General features: G+C 37.4%; 2 protein-coding genes across 2 annotated transcripts; one reads left to right on the top strand and one right to left on the bottom strand.

Moving 5' to 3' along the window:
• Positions 1 to 1,924: 1,924 nt before the first annotated feature.
• si:ch211-27e6.1 (serine/threonine-protein kinase H1) lies at positions 1,925 to 17,895 on the bottom strand. Its single transcript, XM_043253516.1, has 4 exons — positions 17,371 to 17,895; positions 15,514 to 15,953; positions 15,198 to 15,430; positions 1,925 to 2,194 (listed from the first exon to the last, which is right to left on the bottom strand). Exons 1-4 carry the CDS (start codon positions 17,652 to 17,654, stop codon positions 1,925 to 1,927), a joined length of 1,227 nt encoding a protein of 408 aa, XP_043109451.1. The 5' UTR covers positions 17,655 to 17,895.
• Positions 9,481 to 11,899, top strand: LOC122355169. The gene is made up of 2 exons (XM_043253212.1): positions 9,481 to 11,696; positions 11,841 to 11,899. The coding sequence occupies exon 1, from the start codon at positions 10,112 to 10,114 to the stop codon at positions 11,327 to 11,329; it is 1,218 nt and encodes a 405-aa protein (XP_043109147.1). The 5' UTR covers positions 9,481 to 10,111; the 3' UTR covers positions 11,330 to 11,696; positions 11,841 to 11,899.
• Positions 17,896 to 18,272: the final 377 nt, after the last annotated feature.

Raw genomic sequence — 18,272 nt, 5'->3', positions numbered from 1 at the left:
TCTCTGTTGAACATTTATGGATGTCAGTTAAGAGCTAGTTTTTTGTGTAAAGTTCTGTTGAATTGACCCGCATTATTTCCGCTGACTCCTGCTGTCAGAATGTTCTGCGCACCACTTAACACGCGCAGCGAGAAAAGTCCTTGTACAGAAGTGAAAACAATCCTCCGTCTTTTATTGATGCCGTTTTGAAGCGTTTGGCGGATTCCACATCATTCGCTTTGTTCTTTACCGTGACCTCAAGGATTAAACACTTAAGACACACTTAACATATCTGGATTACGTAACAAAAAAAAAATCAGACTGCAGGCATCTGCAAAATTAAATTCACAATTCTGTGTCCCCATTTCCAAGTTTTATTTTGAACAGGGCATTGTTCTGAAGTTTGGGATTTTTGGGGATTTTTTAAATGTTTTTAAAGTCTCTTATGCTCACCAAGGCTGTTTTTTATTTTACCGTTTGCCAAAATACGGCTAATATTATAATATAATAATGGTAATATTGTGAAATATTATTACAATATAAAATAGCCGTTTTCTATTTTAATACATTTTAAAATACAATTTATTTCTGTGATGGAAAACTTAATTTTTTAGCTCCGTCACTCAGTTTTCAGTGCCTTTATTAATCATTCTAATTATTATCAGTGATGAAAGGAAGTCGTGCTGCTTAATCTTTTCGAGGAAAGAGTGACGCTTTTCAGTATTAAAATAGAACTTTAGAGATATTAAATATAAAAGTCTTTATGGTCAGATTTGCTCAATGCGATGCATCTTTGCTGAATAAAAATATTAATTCCTTCCCACGATTAATTTACAAATGTAAAAAGAGTCACATAATGCCCATTTGCATTTTAGGCTTATGCATGATTATTCAGGGCTGAAAAATTTATATTTTAAAATAGAATGGTGAGTTTATATAATCGGCTCATATTCATCTTATTAATGAAAGAATGAATGTGGGAGAACAGAGCAGAGGTGCTGATCCGTGCTTTTCTTTTTATAGTAGAGACTTTAAACTCCTTCGCCGTTCATCATGGTAGGAGATCACAAATCATATGCTGAAGATCCTGAAAATGTAATATAGCACCAACATATGTGACCCTGGACCAGTCATGTGTCTCATTGTTACAGTATATCTGTAGCGATAGACAACAATACATTGTCCTTGGCCTAAAAGATCGATTTTCGTTTATGCCTATACCACTAATATAGCAAAACTTAATTTTTGATTAGTAATATGCATCGCTAAGAACTTCATTTGGACAAATTTTCTAATTTTATTTATTTTTTGCTGATTTTTTCGAATAGCTGTAGCTTGACCAACCCCACACTTCTCCATCCATGTTATTCAGCTTTTATATAATGCATAAAAAAAACTTTATGACTGGTTTTGCGGTCCAGGATCACATTAGTATGGATGCGCACATGAATTACCTGTCAGAAAAAGAGAGATTTGCATTTTGACACTTAAAGGATTTCAAGGATTATGTGCATTTTTCACCTTTAATTTTTTTTTTCTTGACATTCGCTTATGATGCAATTCATTTCACCGATCGTTTCTCTCTGATCCTTAGAATTAAAGCGTTAGTTCACCCAAAAATGAAAATTAGCCTGTCTTGTATTCACCTTTGAAGCGTCCACTTTCTTCTTTCAGACAAATCCTGTCAGAGCAATATTAAAAATTGTCCAGACCCCAAGCTTTTCCATTGTAAAAAGCGTCAGAAGACTTTTAAATAAACTACACGCATCAATAATAAAGCGTCCTCGCGTGGCTCCAGGTGATGAACGAAGGCCCCCTATAGCGGATAAGACGGATATCCATATTTCAAACATCATAAAAACTCTTCTCTGACTTCTGCCGATGCACTTACACCTAGGATGCTTCTGAAGTGAGTAAAATAAAAAATGTCTAATTCTCGGGTGAACTAACCCTTAAAATAGGTTGTTGACCCAGATCTGGTTGATATCCGAGAGCCAGGAGCAGAGCTGGGGCATCGAGGGGGAGGCCCGTGGCGCGCCCGCCGCTGGAGGTTTCGGGAAATGGAGCGGTGTAGGTTCTTGTTGGAGGAACAGGCTGCCATGCTGACCAGCCAAGGATGCTGAAGAGTTTCCTCAGCGGTCATCCGGCGCTCGGGGTCAAGGGTCAGGAGGCGATCAATGAAGCCCTTGGCCAATGTAGACACTGATCTCCACGACTGAAAGAGAGAGATTGAGAGAGAAAAGTTTTGCAAGTATAATTAAAGCGCATTTACTGTGCATCTTTCCACCCCACAAACTGTGAAAAAAACACAACTAAAACATTTAAATGTGCCATAGAGTGATAGGTCGGGTAAATTAATAAATAATACATCAAACCAACAAACAAAACATAAAAAATAAATAATGCATAAATAAATACATTCAAATAAACGAGCATTAAACGTGCTATGCAGTTATAGGTAAGGTACAAATCAAATAAACGCTCATATAATAATATGTGTTGTAAAATAAATAAATAAAATAAAAAATAAAATGTACCGTGCAGTAAATGATTATGTTTAAAAATACAATTAACATTAAATGAGTGAACAGTGAAATGTGCCATGCACTAAATAGCTATGAAATAAATAAATAACAATAAAATAAAATCAACCAACAGTGAAATGTTCCTTTCAGCAAACAGTTAGGTTTGAAAAGGTGCGAATGTGTGTATTTCACACACATTTAAAAGCACATTTCTACCACTGGGATCCTTCCGAAGGATATTTAGGGAAGGAATACACAAATAGCTTATTGCAAAAAAAAAAAAATTATAAGAAAAATGATTAAAAGAAAAAAAAGGTGATTCAGTAATCTTGAAAAGATGCCAAGTGATGAAAAAACTGAATCAGCAAACCCTCCTGCCCACACATTTCCTGCATGAAATCGATTTATTGCTGCTTTTGCATTCAGACTGTGTTTAGAAGAGAATCAACTCATTACCGGTCTGAGAGTCAACACAGCACAGCTATGGCTGTGAATGTCACTGCGTGCACAGACGGGGATTCTGCCGGGATGGAGGCCGGACGGCCGTCTTCTGACCACCGCTGACCTGTGCCACCGGCGCTTCTGCCTCTTAAGCTGCATTAGATATACAAGATGGCATTTTCGCCTCGTCGCCGTTTGAATGTGAGGACATTAGTCAATAAATGTCAGCGGTTCTCAATAGATCTGTGACTCATCGCTAATTTGAAGTTAATAACTATCTCCGGCATAAAAGAAGCACTCAAGAGGATTTTATTTTATGGTAAAACAAGATGAAATGGGGAAAAAAATATAAGAAACACAGTGAACTGCAAAAACACATTGTAAACATCCCACATTTAGAACACCTTGAATAATTATCTGGAAAGAACTTTCTTTCTTTCTTTCTTTCTAAACAAACAAAAATACATAAATAATAATGATATAATTAATTGATTGACTAATAAAAATAATTTTGAAAAACTAATAAATAACTAAGAATTATTTAGTGAATATTATCATTATCAATTTATTTTTATTTTATTATTATTTATTAATATTATTATTGGATTTCGATTAATATTTATTTTATATTTATTTATTTAAAACAAATAATTAACAAAAATCAACAAACAAACAAACAAACAAACAAATAGTAGATAGCATAATTGAAGTCTAATTAAATAGAGCGCAATAATAAAAATGACCTTCCTCCATTCATTTGCAACTTTGCAGGATCCTTAGGTCATACAAAGCAACAGGACAATAAGAATAATCAATATTAATGTGTTAAAAAAGTAAAAAAAATTGTATATAAAACAATTAGGAATAATGAATTCTAAGTAAAACAGGTATAACAAGTGACAATTATTATATTATCAGCTGTGACTTTAACATCTCTTCCCTTACAAGTTGTTTGTATGGACTGCAAAAGTTGATAACTGGGCGCTACACCCAACAGGAGGTCACGCCGCAGGAATATAGCGTAATGGTGCACGTTAAAGTGCCTCATCGTGAGTAGTATACTAGTTTTCCATTCTGAACACAGCTTCTCTCACTCCCACACGTTCAGAAAAGACAATTAATCAGCCATGAAATTGACAATTGCGAGTCTGTTGCTGACGGAATGGATTTTAAAGAGCACGTTTCATTCAAAACACACACAGAAACACTTACAAAAAAAGAAGAAAAAGTCTGCGAGTTTTACAAGAAAACATTAAAGTGCATTAGTCCTGCTGCGGTCTGTATCAAAGGATCTAGAAATTTTATCAATAAAAAGACAGAAATATGACATTAATAAAACATAGCAAGAGTCAAACGATTATCTCTGCTGTTCTGCTGCTCTACAATCTATCAGTGATTGTGTATTTATGTGCTATATATGCATATATATATATATATATATATATATATATATATATATATTATAAGTGACCTATGTCACTTTTTAAATTATGTATTGATGTATTTTGTTTTGTTTCATTTATTATTTGCTTATTTAATGTGATATTTCTGTATTTGGGTTAAGGACTTTTATTTTGATAGGCTTGGGGTGTGGCGTATAAGGTGCTTCGCATTTCCTAGATCCACAGGAATGTTTGTGCATGGTCGGGGAACGCAGAGTGCAGCGTGGATTTCTCCTCTTTCTCACTTTGATATTGTGCTTCTCACTGAAAGGGTTATAAGGTAAATGTGTGTGTGTGTGATGCATATAATCTCGTGGTCTACGATTGAAGTCCCCTTTTTTTTTTTATCGCACTACTGATCCTATCAGCTTATTGTTGTAATGTGCTAATTGTTGCTATGTGTTTGTTTTTTGTTTCTTTATAGCTCTTACGGTGTTTTATTTAAATGTCAACGTATTAAACATTTTTTCGGAAACATCAGTTGACGAGTATTGACCATCAATTCAGTGGGACAGCTACAGTAAGAGCTTGGCCATTCGTGTGGATGATCGACGACAACTGCATTAAAGACTGGTGTCCACGTTGACGGGTCTTCTTAAAGCGAAAGCGTACGGGCAGCGAGTCGGTCCTGATGGTCATATGGTTCGCTAATCACGGATAAGGGAGGATTAATCTACGCAATATGGATTGAAAAGAACCGCGTTCCTTTAAGGTGACATTCATCCTTCAAACACAATCTTAATCCAGAGAGATTTCTTCGTTTGAAAGTTTGAAACATTTTAAAGGCTTTGAAGAGACTCTTGTGTTTGGAAAGAGGGTGTTTTAAGAGCAACATACTTCTTAACATCCTAATACAGTTTTAAAACCCATTTTTAATATTAATGTTGATGCTATATGCTGTTTATATTGTCTGGGTTTTATCAATTACACTGTGTCTTTAGTTTTTTTGTGTTTTGTTGTTATTGTTTAAAATGATAGAGCCACATTGCTCATTTGACATTATTGAAAGGGAAGTTAATGGTTCCCAACATGTTGTTCAGACTCTTAACAAGGTACTTCAAAAATCAACTGAAACTGTAGCGAAGTGTCAAATTACAGAGAGAACCGAGGGTGAAGAACACGATTTATATGAATGTAATACTGGGATTCAAGAAGTCTGTTTAGAATCTCAAGGCCCCCGACGTTCAGTTCGTTCACGGAATCCTACTGTGAAAATGGCTGCATTGCAAGAAGAGAATGCTCAGAAAAGGAAAGAAAGTTAATTTCTGCATATGAAAAATGGAAAATTCTAGCACGTACAGCCCGCAACCAACTTAAGTCTGATTTATCTGAGAGCGACATTGCATCCCTCATTGATAGTTTGGAAAATGAAAGGGACATTGTTATGGAGATCTATAAGGAAGTTCGAGATATTGTTACTCCATCTACAGAATTAAGACGTCGTATTGATGCGTGTGAAGCAGTAACAGCAGATATAATGAAAATTGCCTATGAGAGAATTTCAGGCCTCGATGAGTTTGATGAGGAACAGGTGAAACACCGTTTAAAGGAACTGCTTGACTGTAGCTATGCTCGATCAATTTATGGATCTACTGTCTCCAAAACCAGTCGTAAGTCTGTTGACCAACTAAGCCATCATACTGGATCCTCTCATGTAGCGTCAAAGCATGCTGAAGCAGTTGCAGAACTGGCAGTAAGGGAAGAGGAGTTCAAGATATTGATGGAGGAAAACAAACAGAAGGATAAAATTCTGGAATTACAGGAAAGGCAAAAGAAGGACCTAGATATACAAAGACGTGAACTTGAGCGACTACAGGCTGAAAAGGATCTGAGAGTAGCACAAGCTAGGTTCAAGGCCTATGATCAAATAGTGATACAAGGAGTTGAGAATAATGTCACTAGAGAACAGCGGCATACTTCTCGGAGTTCTTCTAATCAATCTATTAATGAAATCTCTCCATCTCAAAATGAAGTTTCTTCCCTTGTACAAGTTTTTCAAGACAGTATAAATCTGAATAGACTACCAACTCCAGAGCCCTTTGTATTTAATGGCGATCCCATCCAGTATGTTGAATGGAAGGCCTCTTTTGTGTCATTGATTGATAAAAGAGTATATCTCCTGCTGATAAACTTTACTATCTAAAAAGGTATGTGGGTGGAGCAGCACGTAAAATTTTAGATGGCACGTTTTGTAGAAGCGATAATGAGGCCTACAAGGATGCCTGGAATAAATTAGACCAAAGATATGGGCAGCCATTTACTATACAACGTGCCTTCAGACAGAAACTGGCAAGTTGGCCAAAGGTTCAGTACAAAGATGCTGTTGGACTTAGAGATTTTTCAGATTTTCTTAATGCTTGTCAAGAGGCTATGCCTCATGTGGAAGGCTTACAGATATTGAATGATTGTGAAGAAAATCAAAAACTAGTTCAAAAGCTACCTGAATGGGCTGCATCACGCTGGAATCGTCAAGTTACTCAGAGTTTGAGAGAAAGGCAAACTTTCCCTGATTTTAAGGCCTTTGCAGATTTTGTGTCATTGGAATCAGAAGTTGTATGCAATCCAGTCACTTCTTCTTATGCCCTTAGCTTGGGAGCCATCGAAAAGCGAAGCCTTAAAGAAGGCAGAGGCAATAAGGGTAACGTTTTTCATACTCAGGCTGTTGTGGGAACAGATAAGCAGAGGGTTTTGAAGAGCAATGCAAAATCTTCATGTATTTTCTGCCATGACTCTAAGCATCAGTTTAATGATTGTCATAAAATAATGACTAAGACCTTAGAAGAGAGAAGGATTTATGTAAGAGAAAACAATCTCTGTTATGGTTGCTTGAAACAGGGTCATAGCGCAAGAGACTGTCGTTATCGTCTGTTCTGCAAAACATGTAAAGGAAAGCATCCTACTTGTCTTCATGATGATAATTACATTAAAAAGGGAAACCCAATCCCAGCAGCAGTATCTGCTCAAAATTTAGAAAATGATTCTACAGCTGTTTTGTCACTTAGTGTGGATCGTGAAACATCTTCCCATACTTCAATGGTTGTACCAGTATGGGTATCCTCAAGTGCCAACCCCAGCATAGAGAAACTAGTTTATGCCTTGCTTGATTCCCAAAGTGACACAACTTTCATTGATCAAGAAGTAAGCAACAATTTGCAGGTAGATAAGATTCCTGTGAAGCTAAAATTAACTACTATGACTGGAAGAGATACTGTAGTGAAAAGTGAAAGGGTTCAAGGACTTCGTGTGAGAGGCTATAGTTCTGCCATTTATATTGATCTTCCTCCTGTCTATACTAAAGAATGCATTCCAGTTAATCATGCACATATACCAACATGTGAAACTGCTAGACTCTGGAACCATCTTTCTGCTGTGAGTAACGAGATTCCTCCTTTGATGGATTGTGAGAATGGACTATTGATTGGATATAACTGTGCTAGAGCTTTAGCTCCAAGACAAGTGATTTTAGGAGGCAATGATGATCCATACGCTGTTAAAACCGATTTAGGATGGAGCATTGTTGGACCTTCTGCACCCCAACTTAGTTCTGTTGTTGGTCCGAGTTTTTGTCATCGCGTTTCTGTTAAAGAAATGCCTCTGCTGACTCCATCAGATGCTATAGGCATTCTTGAATCAGATTTTAAGGATATTAGTGATGATGGTAAAACTCTGTCTCAAGATGATATTCATTTTTTGAATCAATTAAGCAAGGATATTAAAAAAAATAGTGCTGGACACTTAGAAATGCCTTTGCCCTTTAAGGAGAGACCTAAATTGACAAACAATAGACAATATGCCCTCGTAAGGCTTAATCATCTGAAGAGGAAATTGTTAGAGGATCAAAGCTATAAGGAGCGTTATGTGAAATTTATGGAGGATATCATTGACAAGGGAGAAGCAGAAGAAATCAAGGATGATGAATCTGAAGGTGAAAAATGGTATGTTCCTCATCACGGGGTTTATCACCCCAAAAAATTAGACAAGCTGAGAGTAGTCTTTGATTGTTCAGCGAGATATGATGGAGTCAGTCTAAACGATTATCTTCTGCAAGGACCTGATCTGATGAATAGTTTGATTGGTATCCTTCTTAGATTTCGTCAGCACCCTGTCGCATTAATATGCGATGTGGAGAAAATGTTTCACCAGTTTTATGTGTGTGAAGCCGACAGAGATTTTCTACGTTTCTTGTGGTGGAGGAATGGAGACTTATCAGAACCGCCTCAGGAGTACCGAATGACAGTACATCTGTTTGGAGCGTCTTCATCCCCTGGATGTGTGAACTATGGACTGAAGTACCTAGCGGAAGGTAATAAAAATCAGTATCCCTTGGGTTTCCAGTTCATAATGAATGATTTCTATGTGGATGATGGTGTCACGAGCGTACAGACAACAAAGGAAGCAATCCAACTGGCCCAGGAAGCCAGAAAACTCTGTGCTACTGGTGGCCTTAGACTTCACAAATTTGTATCCAATGACAAGGCCGTTCTGGAAAGTATTCCACCATCAGAACGAGCAGATGGTATGAGAGAACCAAACCTGCCCTTTACTAATTCCTTGGTAGAACGGACATTGGGGATTCAGTGGAATATGGAACATGATTATTTTAAATTTGATATTTGTCCCAAAGAACAGCCAGTAACCCGACGAGGGATTTTATCCACTATAGCATCATTGTATGACCCACTTGGATTCATTGCTCCATTCACTCTTAAAGGGAAGAAAATATTACAGGAAGCGTGTAAACAAGGCACAAGGTGGGATGATGTATTGTGCACTGAATTACAGAGAAAATGGGAGTGCTGGAGAAGAGATTTGGTCAACTTGACAGAATTGAGTATTCCTCGTACCTTTGCTCCCCACAGCTTTGGAAGGATAAAGAGGTAGAGCTACATCATTTTTCTGATGCTAGTACCAAGGGATATGGACAGTGTTCATATTTGAGATTTAAAAACGAAAAGGAAGATGTTCATGTTGCTCTAGCTATGGCAAAATCTCGTGTGTCTCCAATAAAAGTAACAACTATCCCAAGATTGGAATTAACGCAGCTGTTGTTTCTGTGGACGTCAGTCAGATTCTCAAAGAGAACTCCAGTATACTGACATCAAGGAGTTCTTTTGGACAGATTCCAAAGTCGTCCTAGGATACATCAATAATGAGGTGCGACGATTTCATACCTTTGTCGCGAACCGAGTACAAAGGATCCATCTACGTACTACCCCACAACAATGGAGGTATGTTCCAACAAAAGAGAATCCAGCAGATTACGCCTCAAGAGGCCTCACTGTTAAGGAACTGACTTCCTCTGACTGGTTTACAGGGCCAACATTTTTGTGGAACAAGGAAATAATTCCAGTCTTCAATGAGGTCCCTGAGTTGCAACCAGATGATGTAGAAGTCCGAGGTGCTCTGGTACTTAATTCACAAGCCATAGAACATAGAAGCTTTGTCGATCGTTTTTCCAAATTTTCATCTTGGTCTCAGGCAGTTAAAGCAATTGCATGCATCCAACGACGAATTCGTAAGTTCAAGGGGATTGATTTTCCTATTGTTGAGGAAAGAGAAAAGGCAGAGCACATAATAATTATACATCTACAAAAGGATGTATTCCAAGAGGATTTGAAAGTGTTAAGCAAGAGAACATCACTGTCATCTCATAGTAACTTGTACAATCTCGATCCATTTCTTGATGACGATGGTTTACTTAAGGTGGGAGGAAGGCTTGACAATATGTCTTGTAGTCTATTTAAAAATCCTGTAATCCTTCCCAAAGTCCATCACATCACAAGATTGATTATAGCTGATTGCCACGAAGGAATTAAGCATCAAGGTAGGGGTTTTACCATTAATGCAATCCGTGCAAGGGGCTATTGGATTCTTGGCATTAATCGTGCTGTTGCATTTTATATTCGCAACTGTGTGATTTGCAGAAAACTTAGGAGATCACTAGAGGAGCAAAAAATGGCTTGTTTACCTTCAGAGAGAGTGAACCCCTCTCCACCCTTCACTTATTGTGGTATGGATTGTTTTGGCCCATTCCCTGTCAAGCAAGGTCGAACGACACATAAAAGATATGGACTCCTCTTTACTTGTCTTTCCTCTCGTGCCATTCATATTGAAATGCTTGACACACTCTCCACAGATTCCTTTATTAATGGCTTGCGCTGTCTTATTGCCATTCGTGGAGCGGTTCGACAGATTAAATCTGATCAAGGGACTAACTTTGTTGGTGCAAAAAATGAGTTTGCTGAAGCCTTTAAAGAACTGGATTCCAATAGGTTGAAAAATTTCTTGGCTGAGAATCAATGTGATCTTGTAATGAATGCACCATCTGCAAGTCATGCAGGAGGCATATGGGAGCGTCAGATTCGGACGGTGAAGAGTGTTCTTAGGTCCACACTTTCAGTCGCGTCGGAAAGAATCAACGACTCATCTTTAAGGACATTTTTCTATGAAGCAATGTCGATTGTAAATGGTCGCCCATTAACTGTTGACAATTTAAGTGACCCAAACAGTCTTGAACCATTAACACCAAACCATCTTCTTACCATGAAGTCCTCAGTTGCTCTACCTCCTCCTGGTAGGTTTACTGAGGAAGATCTTTATGCAAAAAAGAGATGGCGTCATGTGCAGTATCTTGCCGAGCAATTCTGGGGTCGCTGGCGTAAAGAGTATCTTTCTAACATTGCTCTTAGACAGCGCTGGCATACCCCAAGAAGAAACTTGTCAGTAGGAGACATAGTGATTGTCAAGGACAATGATCTGCCTAGACATAAATGGCCTCTAGGTAGAATCATAGAAACAACTATAGATTCAGATGGACTAGTAAGGAGAGTTAAGATCCATCTTGGTAAGAGAAATTCTGCAAGGAGGGCGGAATGTTTTGTTAAGCCTTCTGTAATTGAGCGTCCAGTTCAAAAATTGGTCTTACTGTTGGAGGCTGATTAAACTTTTCTGTCTGCCTTAATGTTCCTTAATGTAATGCCTTAATGCACCATTCAAGGACACTATTGTTGAGGAATCATTCATGTCTGAACTCATGATTGGTGGGAGTGTAAGTGACCTATGTCACTTTTTAAATTATGTATTGATGTATTTTGTTTTTGTTTCATTTATTATTTGCTTATTTAATGTGATATTTCTGTATTTGGGTTAAGGACTTTTATTTTGATAGGCTTGGGGTGTGGCGTATAAGGTGCTTCGCATTTCCTAGATCCACAGGAATGTTTGTGCATGGTCGGGGAACGCAGAGTGCAGCGTGGATTTCTCCTCTTTCTCACTTTGATATTGTGCTTCTCACTGAAAGGGTTATAAGGTAAATGTGTGTGTGTGTGATGCATATAATCTCGTGGTCTACGATTGAAGTCCCCTTTTTTTTTTTATCGCACTACTGATCCTATCAGCTTATTGTTGTAATGTGCTAATTGTTGCTATGTGTTTGTTTTTTGTTTCTTTATAGCTCTTACGGTGTTTTATTTAAATGTCAACGTATTAAACATTTTTTCGGAAACATCAGTTGATGAGTATTGACCATCAATTCAGTGGGACAGCTACATATATATATGTGTGTGTGTGTGTGTGTTTATGTATATATGCATATATATATATATATATATATATATATATATATATATATATATATATGCTCTGTGTGCATGCATGTGTTTAACTTATAAAGACTTAGTTTCTAATTACAGACAAAAAATGAATTCCGAAACCAGGCTTTAATGAAAAAAGGTTCCGACTTGTTGTTTTAAACTTCTTGTTGTTTTGTGTTCTCCAGAGCCTTTAATAAGCGTGTGAGCATCATCTGTGTAGTATTTAATGAGAGAGATCGTCAGGTCAAATGAGTGAGATGAAACGCATTTCCGCTAAATTATCTCAGGTGTGCTCCGCGCACAGCGTGCCGCCGCCGAGAGACTTGGTGATCATCTTTAACATACAAGCAGGCGAAGAGCTTAAAAATAGCATGCAAATCCATTGAAAAGATAATAATCCAAAACCAAACTGGATATTGACAAATAAGGAAGTGTGGTTACACTTTATTTTAGGGTCTCTTAACGAATTGCTAATTAGCTTGCATATTACTAGAATATTAGCCACATTAAGAGCAGATTAATGCCTTACTTTACATCTGTAACCACTAACTTAACAACGATTAATAAGCAACAAATTAGGAATTTATTGAGGGAGAAGTCGTAGTTAATAGTCAATAAGTGTTCCCTATTTTAAAGTGTTACTGGAAATATTTTTAAAAATATATGAAAAATGCATGCATCAATTTCAAAAAAAGAGTGCATTAGAAAAACTAAATGCAAAATATATTTTTGGAAATTGTAAATAAAATTTTTTTTTAAATGCTAATTTATCTGCCATTGCTATGTTTTGTCTGTGTGTGTCTGTATGAAAAATTCAAAAGCAATTTCTAATTTTTTTTTTTTTTTTTTTTTTTTTTGTGTGTATTACTACTTTGTTTATTAAATTGCATAATTTTGTATAATATAGTAAAACTGGAAGCTGTCTGTTTTAAGGGTATTTTTAAATTTTAGCAATTTAATTATTATTATTATTACTATTATTTTTTTACTTTTGTCATGCTTTCAGGATAAAATAAATGCAAATAACACATAGATTACTGGAGTTTAACGTTTTACAAGAAAGCACTACATACACTTAAAAAACTTCACACTTTCACACCTAGCATTTCTGTAGTAAAAATGGTTTTAAAGTAAATCTCTATTTCTTTTTACTCTATAAGAGCACGAGGCGGCTTCAGATGCAGTAAAGCCGCACAAAAAAGGAATGAAAACCATAAATACTCGATGCAATTATCCAAATGGGTCAAATGGCCAGACTTTAAACGTAAAGTCCCTTAAGAGTCACCGCAGGTGCGTCCCCGTGGCTTAATGGCCTATGTATCTCTGCAAAGGAATGACGTGGTGGATATTAACCCACTTATTACAGTCTTGCTCTGCAACCACCAATTATATTGTGACTCAGTAGCGCTAACCAAAAAATAAAAAATAATTCCCGCATGAGTCTGATTACTGTCTGTGAGCAGCGGCAGGATTACAAATAGCTTTATGGTTAATGTTCTTTCTCTTCGAGAGAACAGCAATTATTGTTGTACAATTGCACCTATAATTTCACAGCTCTGGGGGTTGGAGGTGATAAAGTAATGTGTGTGTCTGTGTGTGTTTGCAGTTTAAAGGTGATAAAAGCCCTGTGGTGAATCTCCTCTCCCCTCTGATTACCACCTCTCTCACACACACACACACACACACACACACCCTTGAGACGAGGCGAGTGGACGTGTTGTGGGCGGGCGACGCGTCAGTCAGGTAGCTGGTGGCTGTTTACACAGGTGACCGGATCTCACCTTCCCACACACACAAACTCTGTTTGCCCTTTAATTCTCACTCGGCTGGACGTTTCACCGCTCTGCCGGGTCATTCCAGGCGTCTCCGCAACGGCGTTATGGTTTGAGCAGGATTTAACATACAGTAGCCCCAGATATTTGACCCTGGACCAGCAAAGCAGTTGTAACTGAGATTTTTTTTTTATTGAGATTTATACATCAACTGAAAGCTGAGTAAAAAAAGCTTTCCATCGATGTATGGTTTGTTAGGTCACAACTAGGTCACAACTATTTGAAAATCTAGAATCTAAGGTTGAAAAATGTTTTATACTCAGACAATCGCCCTTAAAGTTGCCCAAATTAAGTTCTTAATGCATATTGCTGATCAAAATTAATTAATTTATTTTTTTTTAAATATCCTTTGCATTATTGATTTTAGATTTTTCTTTCATGCTACAAATTATTATTGTGACCCATACAATACTTCAGACTGGTTTTGTGGTCCAGGGCCACAATTTGCATACTTAAGGCACAACTAAACGCGTATGAACGCCATTACGGCGATAGATAAAATCTATATTCTGATTCAAATGTTCGGGGACGGAGCAGATTTGGAAACAAAACACGTTCGTCAAGGCTGCGCTTTTTTTGATCAGAAGAAAACAGTAATATTGTGAAATATTTGTACAATTTGAAAAAGCTTATTACATTAAATAGAATAAATATTTTTCTATTTTAGTATAATTTAAAACGTCATTTATTCCTGTGATGCAAACCTGAAGTTTCAACATACTTTCCCCAGTCTTTAGTGTCACATGATCCTTTTTTTTTTTCTTCAGGATTCTCTAATATGTATTTATATTTTTGTGATGGCGTGTTTTTTCACTTTTTGGAAAACGTGATGAAAATGTGCTCGCCGTGAGATGCAGATGAGTTTGTTCCTTCATCAGAACATATTTGGAGAAATTGTGCATTACATTAATCGCTCTGAAGCCAATGGGTGCCGTGAGAATGATCCACAATTAATTCACGCAACTTCAGCCCATCAATACTGAAAAAAGCACATTTTTTAGAAAACAACTCCATCATTAACATGTTCAATCATTAACTTCAGTCTGGTGCTTCTGGAGTCTAACCGTAATATTGCTTTCTTTTTTTATATAGATTTTGCACTGGTGTAAGTGCTATTATCGATTATGGACTTAATTGTCGGCTTAGAGGTAAAATGTCTTGATGGATTTTCACTTCAAGATTGATGGACGGGAGTCACGTGGATCGCTGTGATTACCTTTTTGACTTTTTCACGGCACCCGTTCGCCGCAGACGATTGATGCAATGCTACATTTCTCCAAATCTGATGAAACTAATCCACATCTTGGGCAAATTCGGTACATTTTCGGTTTGACTGAAGCGTTCTTATAAAACTCCACAGTGTAAAGAAAGCATCGTGACACTCACGTCTCCATGGAAACTGTAGCTACCCCTGAGAATGGCCCTGAAGAGCCGCGGCCGGCTGCTCTGGTCGAAGGGCAGAGAGCCGCTCAGCAGGATGTAAGTGATGACTCCTAGAGCCCACATATCCACAGCGCTGCTGCAGGGTCTCCTCGCCAGCATCTCAGGGGCCAGGTACTCCGGCGTGCCGCAGAGCGTCCTCACAGCCCAGTCTTTAACCCGACAGCTCCTCTCAGCATCTACAGTCTCGAAACCTGCGTCCGAGTCGTAACAGCTGTGCCTCCTCCGCTTTGAAAGGACGCCGCCGCCTTGTTTTCCCAGCAAGCGAGCCCGAAGTCTGTTATGATCAATCGCGAGTCCTGTCCCGGGTGGTAGTACAGCAGGTTTTCGGGTTTGAGGTCTCTGTGGATGACGCCTAGCATGTGTAGATAGCGCAGGCCGCTGGACACCATCATCAAGGCCTTGGTGGCGTCCCGTTCTCTGAAGGTTCCTCGGGAGACCACGCGCTCCAGGAGCTCTCCTCCCGTGGCCAGCTCCAGAACCAGATAGACGCGATGCTGCGTCTGGAACACCTCGGCCAGGCGGATGACGTTGCTATGGTTCACCCGCCGCAGGACCCCGAGCTCCGTCTGACAGGCCTCGTGGCCCTCCTGACCTTTGACCTCCAGAAGCTTGATGGCGAAGGGTTGGTGTGTGCGTCTGTGTTCAGCTCGAACCACGCGGCTGAAGCTGCCACGGCCGATCAGAGCCTTGATTTCATACCTAAAACAAATACCAACACTTATTTTGAGAAATAATATTATGAGAATTATTATTTTTTAAATTTTTATATTTTGCACTTACATTTTAATTTCTGACATTTCTAATAATTTGGTTGTGTGTTTTTAGTCTTTATTTTTTTAAATAAATATTGTTTTTATAAAAAAAAATTTTTTCGTTATAGTTATTTTAGTATATCAAGACATAGGGTTATTTTAGTATTTATACAGTGTTGTATCACATGATAGTGTTATATAATAATTTATGATGTTTAAAATGAAATTAAAGCGTCCTTATTAATGTATAATCACACTGTAACGAGGACACCTTAAAACAAAGTGCAATTTATTTAAATATTGTCATAGTTTTTATTACTTTTTATTATTACAAGGTCATCGGTAGTATTAGTTTTATTAATATTTATATTATATAACATTTATTAACATTTACCATTTTCCGTTTTCATTTTCATTTGAGGTAGTAATTTGTTTTGAGTGCATTTCTTCATATTTATTTATTTAATCAAGTTAAACTAATACACACGAGAATGTTGCCTCGGCAGATATCTGAAATAAGTTTAAATTTTATTTAAATGTAATTTAATTTCAGTTAAAGCAACAAAGGTTTTGTGGTTACGTTTTAGTTGTAGTTAACTATAATAACCATGCACGTTAAATGAAAATGAAAAATATTTTCCTTGCTAACTAGCACGATAAAACTTTTTTAGACGGTATTTTTAATATTTTATTTTTCATTTAAGTTATAGTTTATTTTATTTCAAGTAACAAAATAGTTTTTAATCAGTTTGATTTTAGATTTAGCTCTAATGAACACATAAGCATCTGCTATGAGAGACCATTGTGCTGCTGTAATTGGATGAATCAAATTAAATTACATGACATTATTTCATAAATGAGATTTCATTATTACTTTTAGGCTGGTATTAGACGCTGTGAGTGGCACTGGTGGACTAATAAATATAATAAAGCATTTAATCATAGCGGGGATCTGTAACTGGCATGTCGTGTTTGATTTTTTAATTCTACCACCTAGTCTAAAATAAAAGTCTACGGCATTGTGAAGAATTATTCATAAGATTTTGTTAGGAATGAAATACTAGCTTTGTGCCTACTGCATACTTTTGAAAAACACGAATGCTTTTAAACACATAAAAATTGATCATTTATAATGTTTTTTTATATATAACTTTGCATTTATAATAGTTTTTAATCCTCAACTGTTTTACTAAAATAGAAAGTTATTTTAAACTGTAATAATATTTAACATTAAACAAACGGAAGCAACATTGCTTTAGCTTAACTTGCAGTTGCATACAGAAAATGCACATGTCGCGCACAACACCGCGTGCATCTTGCATACTTGTACTATTTTTGCTGGTTTGTAAACACGGCACCGGTACCTCGCTGTGACGCGCGGATCAAACTTTGCACGAAACTTTGCGTTAGGACTCGTCACCGGCTCCTCCAGATGAACCGAATCTCCGACTCCTTCTGATATTCCTCCCCGGAAAGCTCTTCTGTCACTTCTCCTCCTCCAAAACCAAGCTTGCCGTTTCTCTTTACACTCTTCCCCGTCAGCCTCTTGTTTCTTGAAGTTCACAACAGAGTGGAAAAGGCAAAAACATCCATTTTTAGAAGGCTCGGGTAACACTTTGCCAGAACCGCTTCCCATTATAAACGCCATACAGGGTGAGACGTGTGAAAATAATAATCCATCCAGATGCTGTTAGACGGGGCCGACGCTCGCCTAAGTGAATAAACTTTCACAGAGCCTCCTGATGAATGCATGACTTTGAGCTGGTTCGGAGAGCAGCTGTTGCGCACCTGCACGCGACGGCTGCCTTTTCAGCACAAGTGTAACAATTCACACCTGAGTGACGGCTGTTTGATCCACGGCTATTTCAGGGCCCTTTAAACAGCACCGTCATTGCCCTGTAACAAACAAAGACAGCTCGATCAACTACGAATGCATCCGTATATATCTTTTTTTTTTTTTTTTTTGTCGCAGTAAAAGTCGGATTTATATAGCTATGAAAAAGAAAGGTTTTATCATATAAAGAAAACCAATGAAAATAATGCTAAAAAAAGATTAAATGGTTTGGACGCGGACATCATTGCGAATCCCCGGAATTAAATGAAAAGCAATGCAAAAAAAAAAAGCATTTGTTTAAAATGATAATAATGACTTTTTAAAAATTCAACTCGCAAAACAGATCAGATCAAAAAGCACCTTTTCCTGAAAACGACCCATGAACCTTCATTAAGAAAAGATGGGAAATATATGGAACATTAATATTAATGA

This window comes from Puntigrus tetrazona, chromosome 12 (assembly GCF_018831695.1).
Source record: "Puntigrus tetrazona isolate hp1 chromosome 12, ASM1883169v1, whole genome shotgun sequence".
Taxonomy (NCBI): Eukaryota; Metazoa; Chordata; class Actinopteri; order Cypriniformes; family Cyprinidae; genus Puntigrus; species Puntigrus tetrazona.
The sequence above is the reverse complement of the archived record's forward strand: the minus strand, read 5'-3'. Positions and strand labels throughout refer to the sequence as shown.